This window comes from Chelonia mydas, chromosome 10, assembly GCF_015237465.2.
Source record: "Chelonia mydas isolate rCheMyd1 chromosome 10, rCheMyd1.pri.v2, whole genome shotgun sequence".
In the NCBI taxonomy this organism is placed as follows: Eukaryota; Metazoa; Chordata; order Testudines; family Cheloniidae; genus Chelonia; species Chelonia mydas.
This window is the reverse complement of record NC_051250.2, coordinates 4,123,293-4,147,139: the sequence shown is the minus strand read 5'-3', so window position 1 is coordinate 4,147,139 and position 23,847 is coordinate 4,123,293. Positions and strand designations below refer to the sequence as shown.

Here is a 23,847-nt window from a genome sequence, read left to right as displayed (position 1 = left end):
TTGGGTCATATTAAAAGCTGCTCTAGTATTGATCTTACCCATTCATGACCACTTGCATCACTACACTGAGGGTAGCGGATCATAAGTGCACATTCATAAACAAAGAGCCACATTGTGTGAACATATAAGTTGCTAACAAATGTAAAACAGCAAAATCATGAACAGTTACATCACCAGAAAGCAACCTCCAGGCAGAAATCTCAACCTTCCAGCACGCATTCCGATAATGCAAACATAGCTCCCTCGTCTAGCTCCAAACAAAAACTGCAACCTTCCCTCTGACCTTCATCCATGAATAGGCCTCTTAAACCGTCAACCCAGCACTAAATGCAAATATAATCCTATTCACCATTCTTTAATTAATGGTTAACTAAATGCATTGATTTTCACTTCCTCAGTGGAGAGTGTGAAAACTTCAAAAGTATGTGATTTCTGGTACAGATAAATAAAGGAATGGGTACTTTGCACAGTGTACAAAAAAGGGTAGCTTGCTGCAACATGCACACACTCATAAACACATGTGTACAATATATCAGATAAACACATTGTCACAGGATAGACTCACTCCTGAGTTGCCTCCTCATGGATGCATCTGGGGAAATCAGCTCTCATCCGGTCTGGCACCCGCTTCCGTCATTCGCTCAGCCCGCAGCTTCTCTCTCTTCGGGACTCAGCCCTCCAGCTAAGTCATTATACAGTCCCCCCCCCTCCCCCCAGAGTATCAAAGTCTCTCTGGACCAGCTGTCTGATTGGCGTCTCCCACAATCCTGTGCCACTTCTCAGTGACTGGTACCAGGTTCCAGCCCTGGGACCTTAAAATCAGCAGTCAATGTCTGCAAAATCTCTAACCTTGCTGCTCTTTCCCTGGGCTGCTTCCTAGTCCACCTCCCACAGATTTTCTTCTCCACCCTTCTGGGTAAACCATTCCCACAGGGCCAGGAACCAAAGGCTTCTCTCCCCAATCCTGGTTTCCTTCTTTTCCCTCTCTAAGCCCAGAGAGTGACTATCAGCTTCTACACTGTGGCCCCTTTCTTCTTCAAACTTCCTGGCTTTAGACCTTAGCCAACTTCTCCCCCAGAGGGGCTTTATCAGCCATTAGTAATTTTCAATTAAGTCAGCCTCTCCACCATGTGCAGCCAATAAAGGTAATTGGTCCTAGCTGCACCAACTTAACCCCTTCATGGTTGGTGTGGAGTGAACAGCCTGGCAAACATATACATACAACACATCCCATAAACACATGTGTACAATACATCACAAACACAGAACACATCCCATAAACACACGTGTACAATACATCACAAACACAGAACACATCCCATAAACACAGAGGGTATGTCTACACTGCAGTCAGACACCCGTGGCCAGCCTGTGCCAGCTGACTCAGGCTTGTGGGGCTCAGGCTAAGGGGCTGTTTAAATTGCAGTGTAGACGTTCTGGCTTGGGCCGTAGCCTGAGTTCTGGGACCCTCCTACCTCGCAGCGTCCTGAGCCCAAACATCTACAACACAATTAAACGGCTTCTTAGTCCCAGCCCTGTGAGCCCAAGTCAGGTGGCACAGGCCAGCCACAAGTTTTTGATTGCAGTGTAGACATACCCATCCATACAACCTCAACTATTTTAAAAAAGGCAACACGTTCTACATTTGACCCATAAAGGTCACCACTGGGTGCAGAGGAAGGTTGTGACTTTGGTTTGCTGTTGGACTGAGCAGTGGTGTCGGGAGTATCGGGATTGCGTGCTGGGAGGAGCATGTAGTATTATCTGAGATTTCTGCTTGGAGTTTATTTGCTGATGCCTTAACTGTTCATTCCTCCGTTCTGAATGCTGGTGTGGATGGTATCAGCTATAGGCCAGCAACCTTCCTCCGTCACTCAGTGTGTGGATTTCTGATTGTGAATTTCCTTGTTTTCTCATTGCACATCGTAAGTTCTGTGGTGACAGACAGGAGCAAAGGGAGCAAGGCGGTGTAACAATAATACTTGTAACAATAATACTACCATATTTCTGCATAACGAGCAGTGTGCACAATGTACCTTGCCACCTGCCTGGCTGTTATCCACCACTTTCACTACAGTGCTGCATGCAGCCTTAACTATGGAACTGCTGACGCACCTCCACAATCTCACACTGTCCCACCCGGTGCCCAGGCTCGAACCCTCAGATGGTTTTTACTTTGAGTGTTTTTACTTCGAGTGCACAATTATTAGGTACACTTTCTGATTGACTGATGAGTCACCACCTCTCCGGTGTCGATTAAAAGGTATAATTAGGTCTGTCTTCATCTTTGACTCTGTGCGTGTGTTAAATGTGTTATTGGTTACGCACATCAAACAATAAAGGGTTTTATTTTACAAATAGCACCAGTGTGTGGGAGTGGTGGGGTGAGGCAGAGAGAAAAAACTTTGGCTTTTCAATGGTACATTGTAGGCAGGTATGCTACAGTAAGAATTATACTGAGACTCACCAGTTCAGCTCACACAGGGCTCAGTCCTGTAAAGTGCTGAGTGTCCTCAATTCCCACTCAAGTCAATTGCAATTTTTGACCAGGACCAATCTGGTCAGTGTCCTAGAAACAAAAGGCTCCAGAGTACCCAACAAATCTTCCTGAGCTGTCTTCTTCCAGCCTTTGAGCCTTTGCCACTTGCTCTGGATCTTTGCTTTTACTTCTTGAGGTCTCTATGGCCCTAATCTTTTCCTCTGTGAAGTCAATGGGAGTTTGCCCATGACTCCAAATGAAGCAGGATCACACGCTACACACATTAATATCTCTGGATTTGTTGTTTGGGGATGGGGATTTTCAAAAGCACTCAAGTGATTTAGGAGCACAAATCCCATGGAAAGCCTTGTGCTCCTAAGTCAGTTGGGCCCCTTTGAACTTTGGGCCCCCCATGGTGACACTGAAAATAAATATTCTGCCAGTCTGCAGTTCTGACACCTTTAGACACCTCGTTGAATATTCTGCACCAGTACAGTGAGCCATGCAGCTGAAGCAAAGGTGCTAGGTGCTAGCCCAGCATTCCCTTAATAGCCATTTATTTTTTACACAGTAAAATGTGATTTTCACTGTGCTGGAACAAAAGGCTGAGTCCTACCCTTCATGCTGGGTGTCAGAAATAGATCTAGAGAGACGATGACTCACCTGTAATCGAGAAAAAGTGAATGGCATCCGAGTGAGATTTAAAAGGTAAATCTTTCTGACTCCATCTGCCAGAAGGAGGATATCGACCAACCCAAAGGCCCAGGCTGGTTTGGCGGGGAGAGCATAGAACATGGGTAACACTTTGCACTATTATAGCATTTTGTACACAAGGATCTCAAAGTGTATCACACATACATGCACGATGTGAGGTTAGGTCAGTAATATTATCCACATTTCTCTGATGGGGAAATTGAGGTACAGAGAGGTGATGTGGATTGCCCAGGATTAGAAGATGAGTCAGGAACAGAACCCAAGAGCTCCTGATCATATGCCTATTCAGGTCAAAAGGGCAGGTGGATTCCTCTCTGTTACTTTTCCTGCTGCTTCTGGCCTGAGCGAAGGGATGATGTCAGAGTTGTCATGGCATCAGTATCTATGGCACTGAAATCATCATCCTTGTGTAAGAAAAACTAAATAAGGACATGATCCTGCCGGGGGCGGGGAACTCCCTTTGGAATCAATGGGGTTTTCCCTCCACAGGACCTGTACCTGATTTCTTTTTCTTCTTCATCCTTTAGTGCGGGGGGAGGGGAGAAAGGGGAGGAATAGCAGGGGGAAGGGGAAGAGATGTCTCCAGTCTAACAGAATCTGTGGCTGGCAAAGGCAGTTTCTCATTTCCTGCAGGAGGAAAACACAACCTACAGCCCAACTGCCCCTCACTTCCTATTTTTAGGCCAAATAACAGGTACATAGCAGTTTAGTGACTAGAACCCATCCCTCCAGTGTGGAGGAGGGGGTTCCACTGGCCCAAGAGCCAGTAAATGCACCTGCAAATGCACCCATCTTAGCTATCAGTCACACTAGTCCATGCCTGACACTGTGACCCTTTTCTGCTTTGCATCCGCTCCCCTTAGATATAAACCCAGGGTCCCAGCCACTTTTGTTGGAGCCTTTCACCACTTGGGATGGGTGGGAGGACGGGGAATGCCCCCTCCCAGCGAGGGCTCCGTCATTGCTCCTCACACACCTTTCCTTCTTTCCAGCTCACCAACGACTGCACTGGGGTGTCTGTTGGTGGCTCTGGGGGAGGCTCTTATCTCTGGGCTGCTTGAGAGGGCAGAAAACTGAAGCTTGGTTTGCTGGGCTTCTGCTATAACTGCAGTTTTGCATGTGTGGGCCACTGTGGAAAGAGGGTGAGAAGGTGGGGTAGCTTTCAAGAAATCAGGAAGCACATTTGCAGAGGGATGGGGGTGGGTAGGGGGTGGTGCTGCTTTTCCCACCTGCATTGCTGCCCTATTTTGCCCTGTGCACCTCCTGGATTACCCTCTTCAAGGCAGTAGCCCCACTGCAACAAGGGGAGGCAGAAAAACAGCAGGCCATTTGCAGGGCATGCAGCCTGAAGCACCCAGTTAGCAAAACAGAAATCCATGCAAAGAGCAGAGCTGGAGACTGTGCAGTAACAAATCCGGGTGCAATGACGAAGAGAAGGATGCACCTGTATGTCCACCCAGCCTCCCCCCGTCCGCCCTCCATGGTACCGCCCACTCTCTAACCCACAGACGAAACCAGACGAGCCCATGCGGCACGGAACAGGGGTCAGCGGCAGAGAGGCTGGCTCTGGCTGCACCAGCCGCGCGGCAAGGTCTGTGCGCGAGACACGGGCACCCGGGCAGGCGGTGGCGCGAGCCTCCCCCACTCCCTGCTCGCACGCGCCGGCTGGGTCTCTGCTGCACAAGCCAGGAGCCCGGGCGGCAAGGAGGCAAAGCTCAAGCAAGCAGCCCAGCGCCTGGGGAAGATGGAAGGAGCCTCCTTCGGAGCTGGCCGGGCTGGGGGGGCCGTTGACCCTGTGGATTTCCTCAAGCAGCCTCAGACCATTCTCAGGATAGTGTCCTGGGTAAGGCAGAGCCTCGTCATTTTAAATGGTCGTGTATTTATTTTTCCCTGTGGAGACATTGCTCCCTTCCATCCTCCTTTTCTCTGGCACCCTTCCAGCCTGGCAAGATCGTAATGCAAAGGGGGCTGCTGGAGTATTAGTAATACCTTGCATGCGTGGCTTTGTTTTGGCTTTTAATTTTTGGTGTCCGAGGTTGTTTGCTTTATTTTGCTAAGGAAGAGGGAGAGGAAATGGGGACCGCGATCAGGAAGGGTGCCAGGGGGAAACGGCTAACCATTTTTTCTCACCAGTTTGTGCTGTGTTTCCTCCCGAAACCCCCATCGAAATAAGAGGAGCAATAGTCACAAATGCTGGGTTTTGTATTATTATTACAGTATTTGCAGAGTGGAAAGATCACTTCTGTTTACCCACGGAAGTGGAAGTCTCTGCAATCTCTCTGTAAAAAAGGAGGGTATTTTTAGGGCTTTATTTTGCAACTGTAGATGGGTCATTTTTCATGGTCTCTGTCTTTTCTGATGCTTAAACAAATGGTAGGATGATGAGGAAAATCCTGTAGAAATCGTTGGTCAGAAGACATTTTTCTTCTATACTTCATGATCTAGCCCTACCTAGATCCCTTTGCTAATGCAAAATGATATAATGGTTTGCAGGCTGCCTATTTTTTGTTTTAAATTCCTATTGCCTTGCCGAAAGCACCGGACTGAATATGTTTTCAGGACACCTGCTTTAGAGTGGCTTTGATCTTTGGTGTTCCATGGGCAGCAATATGGAAAGCTACGGAAAGAGCTTTGCTTAAATTGATTATGCCAGGAGGTACAAGGGTTAAGGCTGACACTCCACCCATAACTTGCCTCATTGTGCTTAGGTTTTATGTGCTGAGACCCGCAAGCCTGTGCTGATGGCCCTTTGGTGAATTCGGAGCCTCAGGCCGTCTCCTAAAAGACCTTAACCAAAAGCGCACGTCACAAAAAGCACCTCTAATGTGGTCCCCTTGATGGGAGCCTCAGCAGAGAGGCCAGGGGTTGAGATGGCGGTGGACCCCATTTTCCAATTTAGAGGCAGAGAGGGCCCTTTTAGCTTCAGGATGAGGTACAGTGGTGTATGGGGGAAGCTTGCACTGCTGTTGCCCTCGCTCTACCTGTTCTGTGGATTGAGGCCTTCAGTGTCCAGAGCAGTCAGTGTGTCATCTTTCCATAAGCACATAAGTAAAACCATTCAAGTGACACGCTTAAGGGCTTTGCTGGGTCAGAGCCGTAACCCATTCGCCCGTACTTTGAGAAAGCATCTGAATGGAGAATGCTGCGTGGACGAAAATGGAGGCCGATTGCTGGCACGAAACGTCAAGGCAGGTTGTAGATCGGTTCTTTTGCACATGATTGACACAGTGCGTGGCAGTGACATCTTCATAGATGCTTACGATGCCTCACCTGGATCCAGCATGGAAGACTTGGGTACTGCAGTTGGGACACAGGAACAGAACACAGAATATGGCATTAAAAAACAGCTCAGAAAAAGTTCCCGCACATGTTCAGTGACTGATTGATCACACAGGAATCTTCGGGAAATTTTAAACCACAAGGGATCTGTCCCAAAGTGAGAAGGAAGGGCCTGAAACTGCCAGCACTTACACGTCAGATTAATTCTAAGCATGTGAGTCACCGCACTTACTTTGAATCTATGCATGTGCTTAAATTTAAGCGCAAGCATAAGTTGTTTTTAGGGTCAAGGGCCTGATCCAAAGCCCATTGAAGTCAAAGGGCATCTTTCAGCTCACTCCAGTGGGCTTTGGATGAAGCTCCAAACGCCTGCATGAGTTCATTGAAAAATGCTGCAGGCCACGTTTTCCAAACATAGGCCCTGATTCTGCAAGCTGATCTCTGCAGGGAGCCCTACACAGATCAGCTTGCAGGCTTGGGGCCACGGCTGGTACACATTTGGGTCTTGCTCATAGTGGCCACCTGAAGTGTGCTTCAATCAAATCAGCTTGAACTGGCTTAAAGCCATGTTTCAGACAAGACTCCTGTGTAGATGGACAAATTTCCTTGTGGCCTCGCATGTCCTGATGAGTTAGCCTGGTGCATTTGTTGGGTGTGTTTTCCTCCTGAACGCCAGTCCACTTGTGTGTGGGCAGCCATCAAATCCCATAACATTATTGCATCCTGCAGCCTCAAGAAAGCACATTCACTGTACCTTACATTTTTAAAACATTGTTTGCAGACTTTGTCAGCCCATGCGGTGTGTGAAGGGTACATTCAGAAGACAAAAAGCAGTTTTTGCCTGCAAGATCGTTTCAGCAGTTTTTGCTGCAGTCATACCCCAGATTGCTGGATTTGGGGTATGAAATGCAGCTATCTTGGCATAGAATATTATTTTGATTGTTTATTATTTCCACTGCAGTAGCGCTTAGTACCCCCAATTATGGACCAGGATCCCGGGGTTTGCGAGGTGCTGTACAAACCCAGAGCAAAAAGACTGTCCTTGCCCCCAAAGGACTTGTAATCTAAGTAGGAGGAAGAGCAGAGTTTATCTGTTGTTTACTAGGAGTGATTCCTTCTCTTTATACCCCTTAAAGCACGTGTTCCTGTATATTTTTAAGCATGCAGTTAAAATAATTGGACCACTCCTCCATGATTCAATCCCTTCCAACTGCCCAACCCAATCTCCTCCAGTGTGAAATTGCCCTGACACCAAAGGGTTGGCTACCAGATGCAGTATGGCTTGTTGGATATTTTTGGGTGGGGGCACAGAGGGGAACAGGAGAGTCATTTTACTGTTCATCCAATGTTCGAGCCCAGTTGTGCTTGCTTCTCTCATCAGAGTAGTTTAATTGAAGTCAGTGGAAGCCTTCTTGGGTGCAGCAGAGCAATACAAGACCTACGCATTTTGCATCAGGGGTTGAGACGGCGGGGATCCTCCACCATTGAAATCAATGGAAGTTTCATTGTTGGTGTCACTGGGAGCAGGCAGGGCCTAACTCCTTCAGTGGGATTCTGGCAGCACAGGGTTATACAAGGGCTGCAGGATTGATCCCTTTGACATTTGGGGGCCTTATTGATGACTATTGACCAGCTCAGAAATCCCCAGTGAAGTTTACGGTTCCAGATAGAATGAAAATGATTTCTTTAAATATACTATAGCATTAATTTCTGAAGAACAAGAGGGTCCTGCCATATGCAGAACTTTCTGATGATCATATCTGGAAAGCCCCATGAAACTGTTCCTCTTTTGTCTCTTCACTCATGGCTGATACAGCTTGTGAGTCAAGATATGATAACACTTGTTTTTTATGGAGTGAAATGAACTTGGTAGTAAACAGGAGTTCATGCGGTCGCCAGCTCCTTTCTTTTACATCTGTCCTATTATTAATATATACATTTTTAAATTGTTGTATAGTGGAAAATGGGACACTTTCAATTTAATGTAGACATACATTTATGTTTGATGTTTAAACTAAGTTTTAACAAACCTACTCTGAATAGGAAGATTTTGACAAATTCTCTTGAATCTCAGGAATGGGTTTTTCCCCCCTGCTAAGGCTGGAAATACCCAAACACAGTCACATTGCACTAGTGCAAGTGTAGGCTTGGAAGGATTCGATTGTTGTCAGTAAACATTGATAAACATTGATTGCACTGTGCGCACACAAACCAGTGAAAAAATATTTCCATCAGTAATAATCGAAATGTACAGACCGGCAAAGTAAGAAAAATGCTGCTTGAGAACTTCTTAGAATTAAACTCGATAAGTTTATGGAGGAGATGGTACGATGGGATAACATGATTTTGGTAATTAATTGATCTTTAACTATTCATGGTAAATAGGCCCAATGGCCTGTGATGGGATGTTAGATGGGGTGGGATCTGAGTTACTACAGAAAATTCTTTCCTGGGTATCTGGCTGGTGAATCTTGCCCATATGCTCAGGGTTTAGCTGATCGCCATATTTGGGGTTGGGAGGGAATTTTCCTCCAGGGCAGATTGGAAGAGGCCCTGGAGGTTTTTCACCTTCCTCTGTAGCATGGGGCACGGGTCACTTGCTGGAGGATTCTCTGGTCCTTGAAGTCTTTAAACCACGATTTGAGGACTTCAGTATCTCAGACATAGGTGAGAGGTTTTTCGCAGGAGTGGGTGGGTGAGATTCTGTGGCCTGCGTCGTGCAGGAGGTCGGACTAGATGATCATAATGGTCCCTTCTGACTTTAGTATCTATGAATCTATGAATTTGATTTAAGGCAGTTTACTTCGTGTATTTTGACATATGATACTGGCAGTTTGTGTTTTGATGGTTATAAAGCTTTAACCCTCTAAATGTCAGTGTCTTCTGTCCTTAAATAATCACTCTGACCCCACCCCATTCTTTGATTCTGCATAATTTCCTGCAACTGTGAAAATTTAAATAGATAAAAATCTACAAAAAGGCTTGAAAATAAACATCAATATTATCCACTGAAATGATAAAAAAATCAAATTCTGTCTTATCTAAGCACGTGTGAACCAGAAAACAAAACTGATTATAAGTGGAAAATGAAACCGATTGGCCTCTGTGAGATGTGACAATAGAAATAGTGTAAATGGGGGAAAAGAAAATATAATTTTTGAAATTCTTTAATTATTTATAACCTCAGGTCCTGATCCGGCTGCACAGGACCATAGAATGACTGGCTCCCCAGGGTGCTTTGAACGACCATGCTTGCATTGAACCACGTAGGCTTCACTTGGGCTCCAGGGCCTGCCAGAGTGGATCTCAATGCAGGAGCAGGGCCTGCGTTGATTAGTAACATAGATAAGGAATTGGATACTTTAAAAAAAAAAATATTTGGGGGCCAGATGCTCATCTGGTGTGAATCATAGAGATACCGGGCTGGAAGGGACCGTGGGAGGTCATCAAGTCCAGCCCCCTGCGTTGAGGAAGTCCCAAGTAAACCTAGACCATCTCTGACAGGTGTTTGTCCAACCTGTGTTTAAAAACTGCTAATGATGGGGGTTCCACAGCAATGCACCATCCACCTCTTTGGAGCTTGTTGATTTAAACCAGGGGAGGATCTGCCCTGTGACTTTCATATTGACAGCTACCCTTAAATAGTTGGTCCCATTTGTTTTTATTTTCTTAATAAAAGTTAATTTCTAGTTTATGCTGTCGGGTTCAATATAGAAAGCCTTTCCTTTGCAGTGAATTTCCTTGTTTTGGGTTTTTTTTGCAACCCTCTCTACCCTGTTGACAGTGAAACCTGTCTTAAGCAACCAGACAGGGGACAGGCCAAAATCAATTGCTTAACAGAGGTGGAGTAGCATTGTAACCGTCTCTATAGTTTCTGAAAAGTGCCTTTGGGTGGCCTTTTCTGACAGTAGGTTGCCTACGCCCGATTATAGCAAACCCTCCCTACTCAGCACAGCAGTTAAGCATGTGCCTAAGTGCTTTGCTGACCTGTGGCCCTAATGAAGAGATCTCTCTACTGGTTTTGCTGTATTAAGGAAAGCAGATGATGCTTTGAATGACAGAAGTTGCTGTCTTTCCCTTCATTCTTAGCTCAAGTTTGTTTTGTTTTGCCAGAAGGAGAAAGAGGCCAGAGCTGGCTTCTATTTGTGCTCCTGGTATAAGATGTGTCTAGTAGGAAAAAAACCCCATGCCTGGTAGTAGAACAGATGGGCAGCAAAACAAGGAGAATACAGTGCCAGCGCTATTCTTGCCACTGTACTTAAGCGATCTGCTGGGATGTGCTGTCCACATCCTCCCTTCCTAGGGAGTATCACGCAGCCAGAAATGCGGCTTAGGGTGAGCTGCGGGAGGCCAGGAGTGGAAGGTTCGTCATTTTGACTGGGTGGTGGTTTGTTTTTTGCAACATTTGGAAACAGAATTGTTCTAAGAGATTCGGGCTGGCGCCTGCAAACCTTTACTCACCCGAGTAAGTCTTGGCAATTCAAAGAGTGCTACTGAAGCTGAACAGATTGGACTGATCACTTGGGGTCATTATCATCATGGCAGATCACACAAAGATCCTTGCAGATGGTGCGCCACCAGAGCAGCCCCTAGCTAGATCTGGCCAGCCCCATCCTACGAAGTGCTGGGCACCTCCTATGAGAGAGCAACAACAGAGGAGAGCCTGGCCCAATTCAGCAAGCTGTTAAATTGCTCTCATTGTCTCCTAGGACATCGCTGACTCATAAGGCTCCTTACTTTTTAAATCAAAGACGGGGGGAGGGTAAGGATGGTCTTGTGCTTATGATATTCTACTGCAACTCAGAAGTTCTGGGTTCTGTTTCCAGCAATCCTAGTTTACAGCAGCTGAGCATTTAACCCCATATTTATGCTAAGTGTTATTAGTGGAATATTAACCTCTGGATTTTTTCTGGTCTTCGTGACTGTTTGGGTTAGGACCTCTGGTTTTTCTGTATTAATTCTGTACTTCCTTGTTATATAGATTACGTGTGGAACTTTACATAATTTAAATATAACTTCTTGGTAATTGAATTATACAGAAGTGGCCTTGTGTCTTAGCTTAAACTGTTACTAAATTCTCTTTTTCCTGTCAGCACTAGTTGGAAATGCAGTCTGCTTGACATGTGCTCAAATTGCGTTACTAGATTAGGAACTTTGAATGGACAGTCAGTTTTTGCCAACATCGTTGCCATATAACAAAACATAAATTTAGCAAGAATTGGTCATGTGTTCATCAATGTGCACCGTTCATGAGCTGATTAGCCAGTTAGACATGCCCTTAAACATGTTGTAGTCAGCATCGGCTAACAGCCTCTTCTGTGCCAGGGTCTGGAGTCAAATCTTTGCTTTGTAGTCTTAACCATAGACCCTCTTGAAAGATCTTGCAGCGCATAAAATATCTCTGAGGCTCCACATCCTGCCTGTAAATGCTCCTGAGCCATTCTGGGGTGGGAACTTCCCTAGAAATGGCAACAATAAAGAGGAATAGGAGAGTAACAGGGGGCCTGATCCTCCAAGGGTCTGAGTTCAGGGCACTCAGCACCTAACCAAGAGTGAAATCACCTCTGTGCAGCATGCCAGCACAATGCACCACTTAAGACCAGGGTTTAAGTGGAACTGAAATGGTGCATAGGCCAGGGCCAGGGCCATTGTATTGGCCCTCTGCAAGGGGTGAATTTCATCCTGAAATGCCCAGCACTTTGCAGGATTGGACCCATTAGATAACTGTGCTGTGGCATCCCTACAAAGGCCCGGTCTTGCTGGGTATCTCCTATCAGGTGTTGTCCGAACGTGATCGAGGGTGCTCAGCAGCCTACAAGAAGGGCTCAGCTCCTTGCTGGGTCAGGTCTTCTGCAAGGGAAGAGTCTGAGGATACGACTGGAAAAAACCCCACTCCAAGCTCAAGAATCACAGACACGTTTTCTGTTATTATTGTTATGATTATAATTTATTATTTGTGTTACGGCAGCGCCTGGGCGCCCTAATCATGGACCAGCATTAGGCGCTGTACGAACAGAGAACAAAGAGAGAGTCCCTGCCCCACAGAGCTTCCAATCTAAGTGTAAGGCAAGAAGCAGCAGGTGGAGTGAGACAGACTGATAGGGAGCACAAGGAAACAATGAGCCAGCACTGGTCAGCATGATGGGCAGTGATTTAGCACATCAGTGACCCAACCATATTTCTCTGCAAGATTTACACACAAAATCAGTGGTGGGAATGTGCCCAAAATGCAGAGTCTACTCACCTCGGCCTCTGTGGTAGTGTTCACATAACTGAGCCAGCAACAGAGAGGTGGTTTTCTTAACGAAATATTCTAGGCCTTTCTAGTATAATCTGGACTAGTTCTTTTTTGAAATCTCAACAAATGCATGGAGATAGCCCCACACTCACCGCTCCTGAAGGACAGATGGTGCACGTTTTGATCTTTGTACCAGAGCCTTGATACTATGGGGATGGGAACCTTAGCAATGAATATATCAGTTAATAATAGCAAACATACCAGGTCTAAACCCTGCCTTTACATGCATGCCTAGGGCTCACAAGGACATTGGGGGGTGGAACACGTGTCTTTGTAGACAGAATTTAGCTTTACATTTAATCCCTGCAGACAAATTTTGTCTCTCTCCACTAATATAATATAATCTGGGCCTCATCTGGCAGCCCTGAGACTGGCAGAATTCTCAGGATCAGGCCCTATATATGCAAACCAGGAATGTCCTAAATGCATGGTTGTCCATGCATGATCATCCCCTCCCAGGAGAGGAGGCTGCTGAGGTGGTGGAGGGAAAGAGTCTTTTGCGACGCGTTCCCCTGTCTATTCCATTGGGAGCTCCTGGGTTGGCCCCAGCCCCACAGGATGAACATGGGCCGAAACCCTGCAGCTCCTTGGGGATTCTGCTCCCTGAGGCTCCCTGTCTCCTTCTAGCTCCCAGGAGGGAAGGAAGGAACGGCACCTACCAGCACTTTCCCACCAGCGTTTGCCCCACTGGGAGGAGTCATTGCCATCTGGGGTAGACATGCACATGCTAGCTCCGATCAAACTAACAAATAGCAGCCTGGCTGCGGCAGGAGCTGCCCGAGTGCGTACCTCAGACAGCTCTGCGCTCGGGTGGCGGGCTCAAGCCACCTCCTGCATGGCCATGCTGCTATTTTAGGTCACTAGCTCAATCACTGCTAGTGCAGGTATTTCTACCCAAGCTGCCTTCCAGCTGCTATGGAGACACATCCTGTGCGCAAGTCCCACTCTGCAGGGAAAGGCCACGGGGAAATTAGCTGGCATTAGCTTCTACACAGAACTGGGGAGGGCGGATGGTCCAGGTGTCCCTGTCTGCTGCCTCGTCCAGCCCCTCCCGGCACCTTTCCACGGAGCCTGGAACGGGGAGGGGATGGTGCTGCAGAGGCGGATGGCCTCCTCACATGGGGTGGGCATAGCCAAGCACGGAGGTTGCTCTCCGTGCATGGATCTTGGAAGGATAAGTGGGCTCCAGAACAGGAGTGGGTAGCCAGGTACAGTATATGGGCCAGATTCTGGTGCCATCCCTGGCCCCTCTGGGCCACTGTAGTGGCCTGCAGGGGTTAGAACTGTGCTGGAAGCGGCTGGGGGAGGCTTCCCCGCCCCTGCCATATGCTCTATGCTCTTCCCCTCCTCCCCACAAGTCCTGGCCCAGGAGACATGCTGAGACTGGGCCTGTGTTGGGAGAGGAAGGAGGAGTCTCCACAGCACACCTCGCAGTGGATATTCTGGGCTGCGCCAGCCATGGGAAGATCTTCGGAGGCTGTTACTAACTGGAGTATTCCCAAGGCACCTCTGATTTAGCTCGGGGCCCTTCCAGTCCCCAGAGCTGCCCACAGTACCCAGGGTGCAAAACTGACTTAAAGTCACCGGGTCACCTTTGCCCCCTCTCCTCCTGGTCTCTTCCTCAACCTGTCATTGATGCTTGCAAGAAATGCTGATGGCAAAACTAACCGTACTGAGCCCTTTTCCTCCGCAGATCTCAAAGGGCGTTTGAAAGATGCTAGGCATCTTCATCACCCGTTTTACAGATGGGGAAACTGAGGCACAGAGCACAGCAGTGACTTGACTGAGGTCACATAGCAGGTCAGTGACAGAGCTGGGAGTAGAACCCTGGGGTCCTCGTTCCTACTCTGGTGCCACAGCCCCCAGCTGGAATAAAAAGTTCCTGAGAACTGACTAAAAGCTAAGGAAGGACGTCAGGCTCAGCTGCAACTTGAGTATCGATTGTTCCTGGCTCAGAGAACACAGCGATCCTTGGGCATGGTGGGGTGGTGGAGGCGCTGCATCTTCCTCCCACTCCATCCTGAACTTGATTGATTGTGTGTAGAGATGGTGTTGCATGCCAGGACAGGGTGCGGAGGTCAGCACAAGGCTTACGTCTCTTAAATCCGCTTAGTCCCAGGCTAGAGGGCTGGAGCCTTGTACTGGCTCTCTGCGCCGGGGTGAGTTTCACCCAGTGGGGTGTGAGATCAGCAATGTTGGTGTGTCCCTGTACTTAGCTGCAGTGGGGCCAGCTCGAGGTGGAATGTCTATCTTAACTCTGAATTTCCTCGCTGTTAATGGGTATGTGTCACAACACTGACTTTACTGCAGTTTTTTTGAGTGTTCAAGGTCATTTATCAAAGATGTAAAAACGAGTTTGCACAATCAGCTCCCAACATAAGAGAGAGTTACAATGCAACACCCTCTGGTACCTGTCATCTTTGGTACCTGTCACCCCAGACAGCATAGGATGCCGCAGTAGTGAAAGCATCATCACCCCCTGAGATGACTGATGTTCTTAGTTTCCACCTTTCCGGGATGCAGCTTGAGCATCTCTGGATTTTCCTGGTAACTGGTTGGACTCAAATTGTGAGGCTCTTAACCACAAACATTTATAATGTCTGAGACTTTACCCACCGTTGACACCTCTGGGGTGGGATGTGCAAAGTATCTAAAAATCCCTAGCAGCACTACACAACAGGAAGTGGAGAATAACCGTGCTTCACTAAAACTACAGAAAAAATTTTGGGTTGCAGAGTATTATGCAGCTTGGAACCAGGCAGGGACATGAAGGCTAACAACACTACTCTAAAGGCTTGGCCTCCCTCGGAGAAAAGGTGCCAACGTGGTGAAATCCTAGGGTAGATGAGGCAATTGTAGGTTTCCAGCTTCATGTCTCACCCAAGGGATGGCACCTCCATCACCAAGTGCTCCTGGGCCCTTGGTTTGGTTCCGACCCAGAGAGAAGAGCGCCACCTGTGGAATCAGCAACCACCTTCCACAGCTCTCGGCATTTCTCCTACGATTCTGCCACCCGGCTCCTGACTCAGCCCCCTTCTGCTTCGTGTGTGAGAGCCGGCAGGATTGGGGCACGAGGTCTGGAGCCAATCTGCAGCCGGTGACCGCCTGCACAGGCGGCGAGGTGAACGTGAGCTAACGGGGACTGCCAAACAGCTTCTCAACCTCCACAGACTCGCTTTGGCTGAGTGACTTCACTGAGTCTCCTGTCAGGGCGGTCCTTTAACAATCTGCCCTCTCAGCTGGATGCCTGCCAGGCTTGGCCAGTCACCTCTGCCTCCCCTCCAGTGCTGGGAGGGGTACAGGCAGATCTCTGGTGTTTCTTGCTAACCTGGGCCAGCACGTACCCTGTTAGGAGCTGCACTCTGTCAAGCTCCCCTGGAGTTATTAAGGGTTGCCCAGTTACTGCACAGCACAGGATATGACTGTAGGGTCAAGCGGCGCTAGCAGCTGTCTGTGGGAGGGGGCCCTGTGTAGAACGGCTCGTGGGGCAGGAAAGGAAAACGTGAGTTTGGGCCGGGAAATGTCCGAAATGCGCAGCTGGGTTGTCAGGCATTGGCACTGTGAATGCTAATGAAACCTCTGAACGGCTGCCAGCCCCAGCCTTGCGCTCTCTGATACCCAGAATTCCCCAGGGGAGCTGTCCAGATCCAGCATCCTCTGTTACCCCAGTGCTTCCATGCCCACTGCCCAGGCCCAGCATCCTCTGTTACCCCAAAGCCCCTGGTGCCGCTGCCAAGATTCCCACCACGCTCCCTGTGACGTATGTGCAGTGACTTTACATCGGGGTACCGGGCAACCAGCCCTCATTACACAGCTAAGTGTCTGTGGCATTAGTGCAGCCTGAGTTGTATTAGCCACGTGCACACAGGCGGACTCTGTACAGCTTAATGGGTGCCATGGCTAGTGTGTTTGCTTTATGAATTATTACCCCTCGTCCTCTTCCCCCTGTGGGTGCGCCACTCACGCTCCTCTGAAGTTTGTGTCTCATGGGACAAGAACAGGGAAGAAAAATCTCCTGGCTCCCACCCCCTGCCATTCACGTGGAGCACAGCTGAATACTGGGAAATAAACAAATGGGGTCTGCAATCAGATCTGCGCTAGGCAGGACTCCACCTCTGCCTGTTGTGACTAATACTGAAGGTTAGGAGTCAAGGGTGAGCGACCTGAGCACAAGACTGGAAGCCAGGAGCTCCTGGGCTCGAATCCCACTTCTGTGACCAGTGCCACTGTAGCCTTGGGTAGGTAATTTAACCTCAGGAAAAATCTGCACAGTGGCGCTATGGGACGGAGTTCACCCCTGTGCAGAGGCCATAGGCTTTGTACTGGCTCTCTGCATGTGGTTGAATTGCACCACTGACAGCAGACTTTGTCCCCCTCTGTTTCCATTTCCCCATCTGGAAACTGGGGATAATACCTAACCAGCTAAGGGCCTGAGGGCCAATGAATGTGTGTAAAAGCACATGGAGGATGCAAAAGCCCTGTAGAAGAACGGGTGTGCTGGATACATGCTAATTCACCCAGCAGACACATCCATGGGCTAAGTATCCCAGTGTTCTTTTCACTTTGGCTATTGGCAGCTGAATGGGTGCACTGGCTGCATGGCCATTTGGGATATGGAAGCTCTCTGTGCTGTGGGCAGGGCCTCTCCCAAGATGATGGGTATTATATTAATTAGGGTAGCTATTATTTGTGCCAGACACAAGCAGGGTGCTTGGCACTGCCCAATAAACCAAAGGAAAGACAGTCCGTGCCCCCAGGAGTTTACAGTCATGGACAGCAGGGTGCACTCTAAAAGCCAGAAGTGGGGAGAATTTAGGCCACCATTTTTCCAAAATGACTAGTGATTTCGGGTACCCAACCAGAAAGTGCTGAGCATCCATTCTCTGGAAACCAGGGCCTTTATGGTGTCTCAAATCTCAGACTTTTTATTTTTTCTCCATATGTTTGTGATAATTCCCTGATGATCACTGTGGGCAAAGCAGCTGTTGGATTGAGTGGCTTGGGAAAGGCCAGTTGTTTTGGGGGGGGATTTTCCTTTGTTTATTTTTAATCATGTGATGGTGGTGGGGTTTTTTCAAAAACTTTTTCAACCAATAGCTGGAAAATGAAAAAAATTTTGATTTTCTAAAATGACTTTTTTGATAAAACGTTTTACCAAACCCCAAACTGTTTTACCTCAAATTTCAGTGTACATTTTCAGCCCAAATGAAGTTTTTCTGTGAAGAATTTTGGTTTTGGTTGAAAAAAAAAAAAAACGGTTTTGATGAGAACATTTCAGCCAGCTCTGCTTTTGGAGCATAGCTTTCAGACGCATACACTTGAATTTGTTTTTTTAGCCATATGAGAGGAAACTGCACGTACGAGGCGCTGTCCACGTTCCCTAGCATGAAATGAGTAACACCCAGGAGCGGCTTGGATTCCTGGGCAATTGCTGACTGAGCTGGCGTGCAGGGAATGTCACTTCGGATGCCTGAAACACTGCTGCAGCCTCCCCATCCTTCCCTGCTGGTGTTCAGTGCCCATGCCTGCACAGGGTAACCCTGAAGATACGCAGTCACTTATGGAATCTTGACATAGATAGGGAGAAAGGAGCTGAATGGATGATGTTGGAGAGTAGCCTCATCTGTGCCTGATTGTCTCCATAAACCATCCATCCATGTGACTAGCACGGAGGGCAGCAGCGAGACCGCCGGGGATTGGCTGAGTAGGTGCTGGTCACGGATGTTAGGGCTGGTGCTTGCCATCTGCTTTAACACAGGCAGCCTGTTTTTCCATATGTTGGATTTTGCAGAGGTTGCCAGCCCTGGAAGGTGAAGTCCTGCAAAATGGGTGCTGCCCAGCCAGCAAAGTGCACACTCAGCCGTGACTTGGAGAAAGCCCTTCAAAATGGTGGTGGTGGTGGGGTGCTTGGACTCTATGGCCCTGTTAGTTCTTGGCCTTCTCTTGTGGCCAGTAGTGTGCAGGGACTGTGGCAGGGATGAACTCCCTGAGGAGTTTACAATCTAGGCCATGAATCCTGAACCCCTCTCCCCTTTGCAGGCAGAACAGGCCCTGGGGCAGCGGATGGTGTGGAGGGAAGCTTGCCTTGCCTCTGTCCTTGCTGTCCATGGTTTGTAGGAAAATGAAGGCCTCCAGTCTTCTAGGCCATCGATCCAACCCCTTTCACCAGTGCTAAACCCAAGGGGCATGGCACAGAATGGTACCCAGTGTCTTTTTTCTCTGTTCAGCACCCTGCTCACTGATGGCACTGGATATAAATCCTAAATGATAACAACATGCTCATCGGCCACGCCTGGCCAGCATGGATGCCAATTGCTGCCACTCGGCCAGGAGGTTTCAGTGGCACTGGTATTCTGGGTACTGGCCTGAGGCCCACCAAAGCCACGCCATCCGGGCCATCTGAAGGGTGGTAGCAGCTGCAAGCAGCGTTCAGTCAGCTCGCTCCTTCTGGTTGCTTGCAAGTCACTCCTGAGCGTCTCTGCTCATGAAGCTGGGGCTCGTGGCAGAGCTCTGGATTCGCAGTGGGGGTGTGGGCCTGAACGTCAGCTCCACGGCGCCAAGGCCCAGAGGCCCCATGACCAGGCACCCCCGGTGGAAAGTGAGTGGGTTTCAGAGCACTGCACAACCCCTTTCCCCCAGAACTTGGCCATGCCTCCAGCCCCTCCACTCCACGCGCCCCAGCTTTGCAGCCAGATGTGGCAAGGTGTTGGTGGGAGGGTGCCGGTGAGGGCTCTCCCAGGGGGATTGTGCTGTCTCACAGCCCTGTCATCCTTGGGGAGCCTCAGGGAGTGAATTTAGTACTTGTAAGTGGAGAGGCAATATGGTCTAGTGAATAGGACGCCGCACTGGGGGTCAGGAGGGCTGGGTTCCATTCCTGACTCTCTCACTGGATTGCTGGGTGGTCTTGGGCATTTCCCCTCTCACCTCTTATCTGTGAGACTGTCAGCTGTCCCGGCTAGTGACTGACTCTTACTGCCTGAATATACAACATCTACCCCAGGGAGGGCCTGAATTCATTTGGGGCCTGCCTGCTCCCCCACAGATTTCCAAGTGTACAAATCACATAGGCCCAGATCCTCAAAGGTATTTAGGCACGTAACTGCCACTGATTTGAGTGGGACTTTGAGGATCTGAGCCTTAGTCTCTCTCCCATCTGTACCATGGGGATAATAATACCTCCCTCCTGGGGTGGGGGCATGAGGATAAATATGTTAAAAGTTGTGAGTGCTCAGATATTCCAGTAGATAGAGATGTGCTAGCATAACACAAATAATAATAATCATAAAGGTGAGGTGCTAATCAGCTGTCCTCTGCAGGCAAGCTCATGAGGAATTCAAACTGTAATTAGGAGGCCACGCTGGTAAGAACTTATTAACCAAATGATGAAAGTAGCCCTGAATTGTTAGTATTATCTTATTTTGGGGGGACAGTTTGGTGAAAACTCTTATATTTAAAAAAAAACAGATCTCCTCCCCAGCGTTATTGGCCACATCCTGAGATGACTGAAACTGGAAGGGTTTTAAAAATGGAATTTACTTCTTTTGGATCCCTTTCCCCTCGGACAGTGATACATTCATCATCAGTCAACGTCCGTTTGGTGTACAGTGAGATATTCAGACCCATTCTCATGCGCTATCCTAATGGTGCAATGTCTGAGTCACAAAGGCTGCAGGGGAGGTTTATTTGTTTAAAAAAAAAACACACATTGCCACTGGAATTTAAAGTAAATCGGTGAATTTTTTAAAATGATCTTGGGCAAAATTTCCAGAAGCACCTAAGTGACTTAGAAACCTACATCTTCAGAAGTGACTTAGGTACTTAGCAGCATAAGCCTTGGGCTCCCAAGTCACTTAGGTGCTTCTGGAAATTTTACCCGTTAGCTTCTAAGATTCCAGTCCAGTGCCCATTGGGAATCTTTCTGTTGATGCTGGATCAGCCCTATAGCTGCATGTTGGGTTGGATTTGACCAGAGGCCCTTTTAAAGTCCAGTAAAAGTCCAGCCCTTTTAAATCCAGCATGCCCAGTTGCAGTGCAATAGCTGCATGTTTCAAGTGCTGGAGGGAGTCCTCATTTCACTGCCCACGTACCGGGGCTGTGGCTCTAAAAGTTCATGACAGCTTGCTTACGTAATTGTGCACTGGGCATATTATACGCTGAGCTGGCATGTCTCATTTTAAGCAGACAATTCGTAAAATACTAAAACTCCAGGAGCTATGATTAGACAGTTAATAGCACGAAGGAGAAATCCAGGTTGTTATTCCTGGAAGGACTGAGTAAGACAGTAAAGTGAAATGCTAGGCACACAGCGCTATCCGCTGACCTGCCAGCAAAATAATCCTGTGAAATCAGATGTTCTCATTTATTCATGCTGTCCAGGCTAACATTATTTTTGTCAGGGCCTGTTTTTTAAATGTTGCTGGTATTTCCGAAGGCAAACAACAACTTTACATTATTTATGAACAGATTTTTACAACTGCTGAGATTACAGCTGTTGCCAATGTGGAGCGAGAATTATGATTGCTGGGGATTTTCTTTCAATGCAGCATATTTCTGTTTTGCGTGGTGGTGTTCCCATCGCGCTGTGACAACCCAGTGCTCCACAAAGGAGACTGCTATCTGGGCAGTATGTGCAAGCAAAAGCGAATGAGGCAGGATTCAATAGTCCTTAAGACTGATGCTCAGAGTCAAGGTGGGGCCGCGGTTGGCGCGGGGAGCAGTGGAGATTGATTGAGCAGGATCTGATCATCTCACACGTGACGGAGAATGGAAGAGAACAAGGAGGGGCAAGGAGGACCCGCTAGTTTATAGCCCAAGCCAAAACTGCAGGCCCAGACAACCCCAGGTTTTGAGGGGTTGAGAATCTGCATGTGAATTATGCAGCTGGCTGTTATCTATTTTTTCATACAACGCACAGTCAACCTATGAAACTCCTTGCCAGAGGATGTTATGAAGGCCAAAACTATAACAGGGTTCAAAAAAGAACTAGATAAGTTCATGGCAGATAGGTCCATCAATGGCTATTAGCCAGGATGGGCAGGGATGGTGTCCCTAGCCTCTGTTTGCCAGAAGCTGGGAATGAGCGACAGGGAATGGATCACTTGATGATTACCTGTTCTGTTCATTCCCTCTGGGGCACCTGGCATTGGCCTCTGTTGGAAGACAGGATACTTGGTTAGATGAACCATTAGTCTGACCCAGTATGGCTGTTCTTATGATCTGTGCTGTGGGTTGAACCAAACACCCCAAATGTGCTGAGGATTGAGACCCAGATCCAAAGTTCACAATCCCACCTCTGATTTTAACTCTTGCCTTCCCAGGAGGATGTGATTTGAGGAAGCTGAATCATTGTTTGGGGGCACAGGGGATCTGAATAGCAGCATGTGCTCTCAGCTTCCACTCTTGGTGATTCCTCACCCCCAGCCAGCTGGGGACCAGCCACGGGAGAACTTGGTCTCATCGGTAGATCAGGCCCAAGAAAACAGGAGCCCTGGGGTGAGCAATGGGGAGGCAGGGTTGACAGTGGTGTGAGGAGTCTCATTCACTCAGGGGGCCGGAGCAGGAGCTGGGAGGGAGATGGAGCGCATGTTGGGGTGGAGCATTGTGAGAGGAGCTAAAGAACAAGGGTTCACGCCACGTTTCCCTGTCACCACAGAGTTTATGGAGGAGTGTGTGAGATGGACTTTCAGAGCTGTGCAGAAGCACAAGGAGGAAGCTTTGTGCCTGGGTTGTTAGGGGGATGATAACTCAGTCACCTCTCTGCAAGGCCCCTGATGTGCTTTGGCCTGAGCCCTCAGTTATTCACCTGCCTATCGAAAGCATCAGCTCTTTGGCCTATTGTTGCTGGGGCTTGTAGAGAGTTCTGACCAGCCTCACAGGGGCCACCGGGTCATCTGAAAAGCAGGCAGCCAGGAACCTGCATGTCCATCTCCTGTAGGTCTCACAGGGTATGGAAAGCATCTCATCCAGACAGATGGATAGAGGCTGTGAAGGCAGATCCTGTAGGGTCAGGGCTGGATTGTCCAGGAATGGGACTGCTCGCATTCCTGGGTACCAAAATCTCACAAGACTTCATTGTGTCACAACACTGAGGCATGATGCAATGGCCTTTACCCTCAGCATCATGGGTACATTTTCAGAAAGCATCATCACGCTGCACCGCTGCTTCCTGACACGGTTGCCAGGACATAAATGACATGACGTTCCCTTGGGACGCCCTGGGGAGCGGCACACGCTCGAGGCAAACAGGCCATGGCTGCTGTGTGTGTCCTGAATTTAAAGCACGGGTGATTAAATGAACCTGCCACCATTGATTGAGCTCTGAGATTAATTAATTTAAAAATCAAAACCAATCCACCAGCCCCATTTCCACAGCGGGGAAGCTGGGGTTCTGATCCATTTGAAGCAAGAGGAATGGGATGGTCCAGTGCATTCTTCACGTCCACTGCTAGCCTGCACATCCAGGTCTTGAGCCTACGTTCATGGACGTCAGGGGCAAAGCACCCATGAAAGTTCAGGGCACCACTGTATGTGTGAATAGTGCCCTTTCTCAGGAGACGATTTTTGCTGGCACTAGCCATTGTTTATTTCAACTTGCACCTTCTTTAGGAAGAAATCCACCAACGTTATCACATCACTCCCCTGCACAGGCTGCTGGGATGGCTTCAGACCCACCTCTCTGCTGTCACCTCCAGTTTGGGGGAGATTATGGAGACCTTCTGAGACCTGCCTGCTAACGAGATGCTCGCATTTGTGATGAGCTTCTGAAAGAACAAGCCCTGTCCCAGTTTAAAGCACATCCAGGAAAGGGTCCTTTTGTGAGGTGGGAATAGAGGGAGGTGGGTGGAACGCTGTCTAGAGCTGACTAAGGAAAGGTCCACTGGCCATTGCTCAGGTGAAATGACACTTACCAAGAGTTAGCTGCCCCTTTGAGTATTGTATATGTGACTTTATCGCACTGTATTTAAAACACAGTCACTGGGGTTCTCTAGGCAGTTGGCTCATAAGTAAAGGCCTGATTTTGTTCTCATTTTCCCCCCGTTTTGCTCTGCTGGAACTGCATTGGCTGCAGTGGAGTTAG

General features: G+C 48.4%; 2 protein-coding genes across 2 annotated transcripts in view; one reads left to right on the top strand and one right to left on the bottom strand.

The window, feature by feature from the left end:
- The window catches only part of NOXO1 (NADPH oxidase organizer 1), a 53,389-nt gene extending 52,332 nt beyond the window's left edge, over positions 1–1,057 (bottom strand). Inside the window, exon 1 of the mRNA XM_043523195.1 lies at positions 566–1,057. The gene's annotated coding sequence lies outside the window, so the exon portion shown is untranslated. The remainder of the gene's footprint in view (positions 1–565) is intronic.
- Positions 1,058–4,360: 3,303 nt separating this feature from the next.
- The window catches only part of SYNGR3 (synaptogyrin 3), a 44,234-nt gene continuing 24,747 nt past the window's right edge, over positions 4,361–23,847 (top strand). The window contains exon 1 of the mRNA XM_027821019.3: positions 4,361–5,036. Within this exon, the coding sequence (XP_027676820.1) occupies positions 4,938–5,036 (99 nt within the window). The 5' untranslated portion in view covers positions 4,361–4,937. The remainder of the gene's footprint in view (positions 5,037–23,847) is intronic.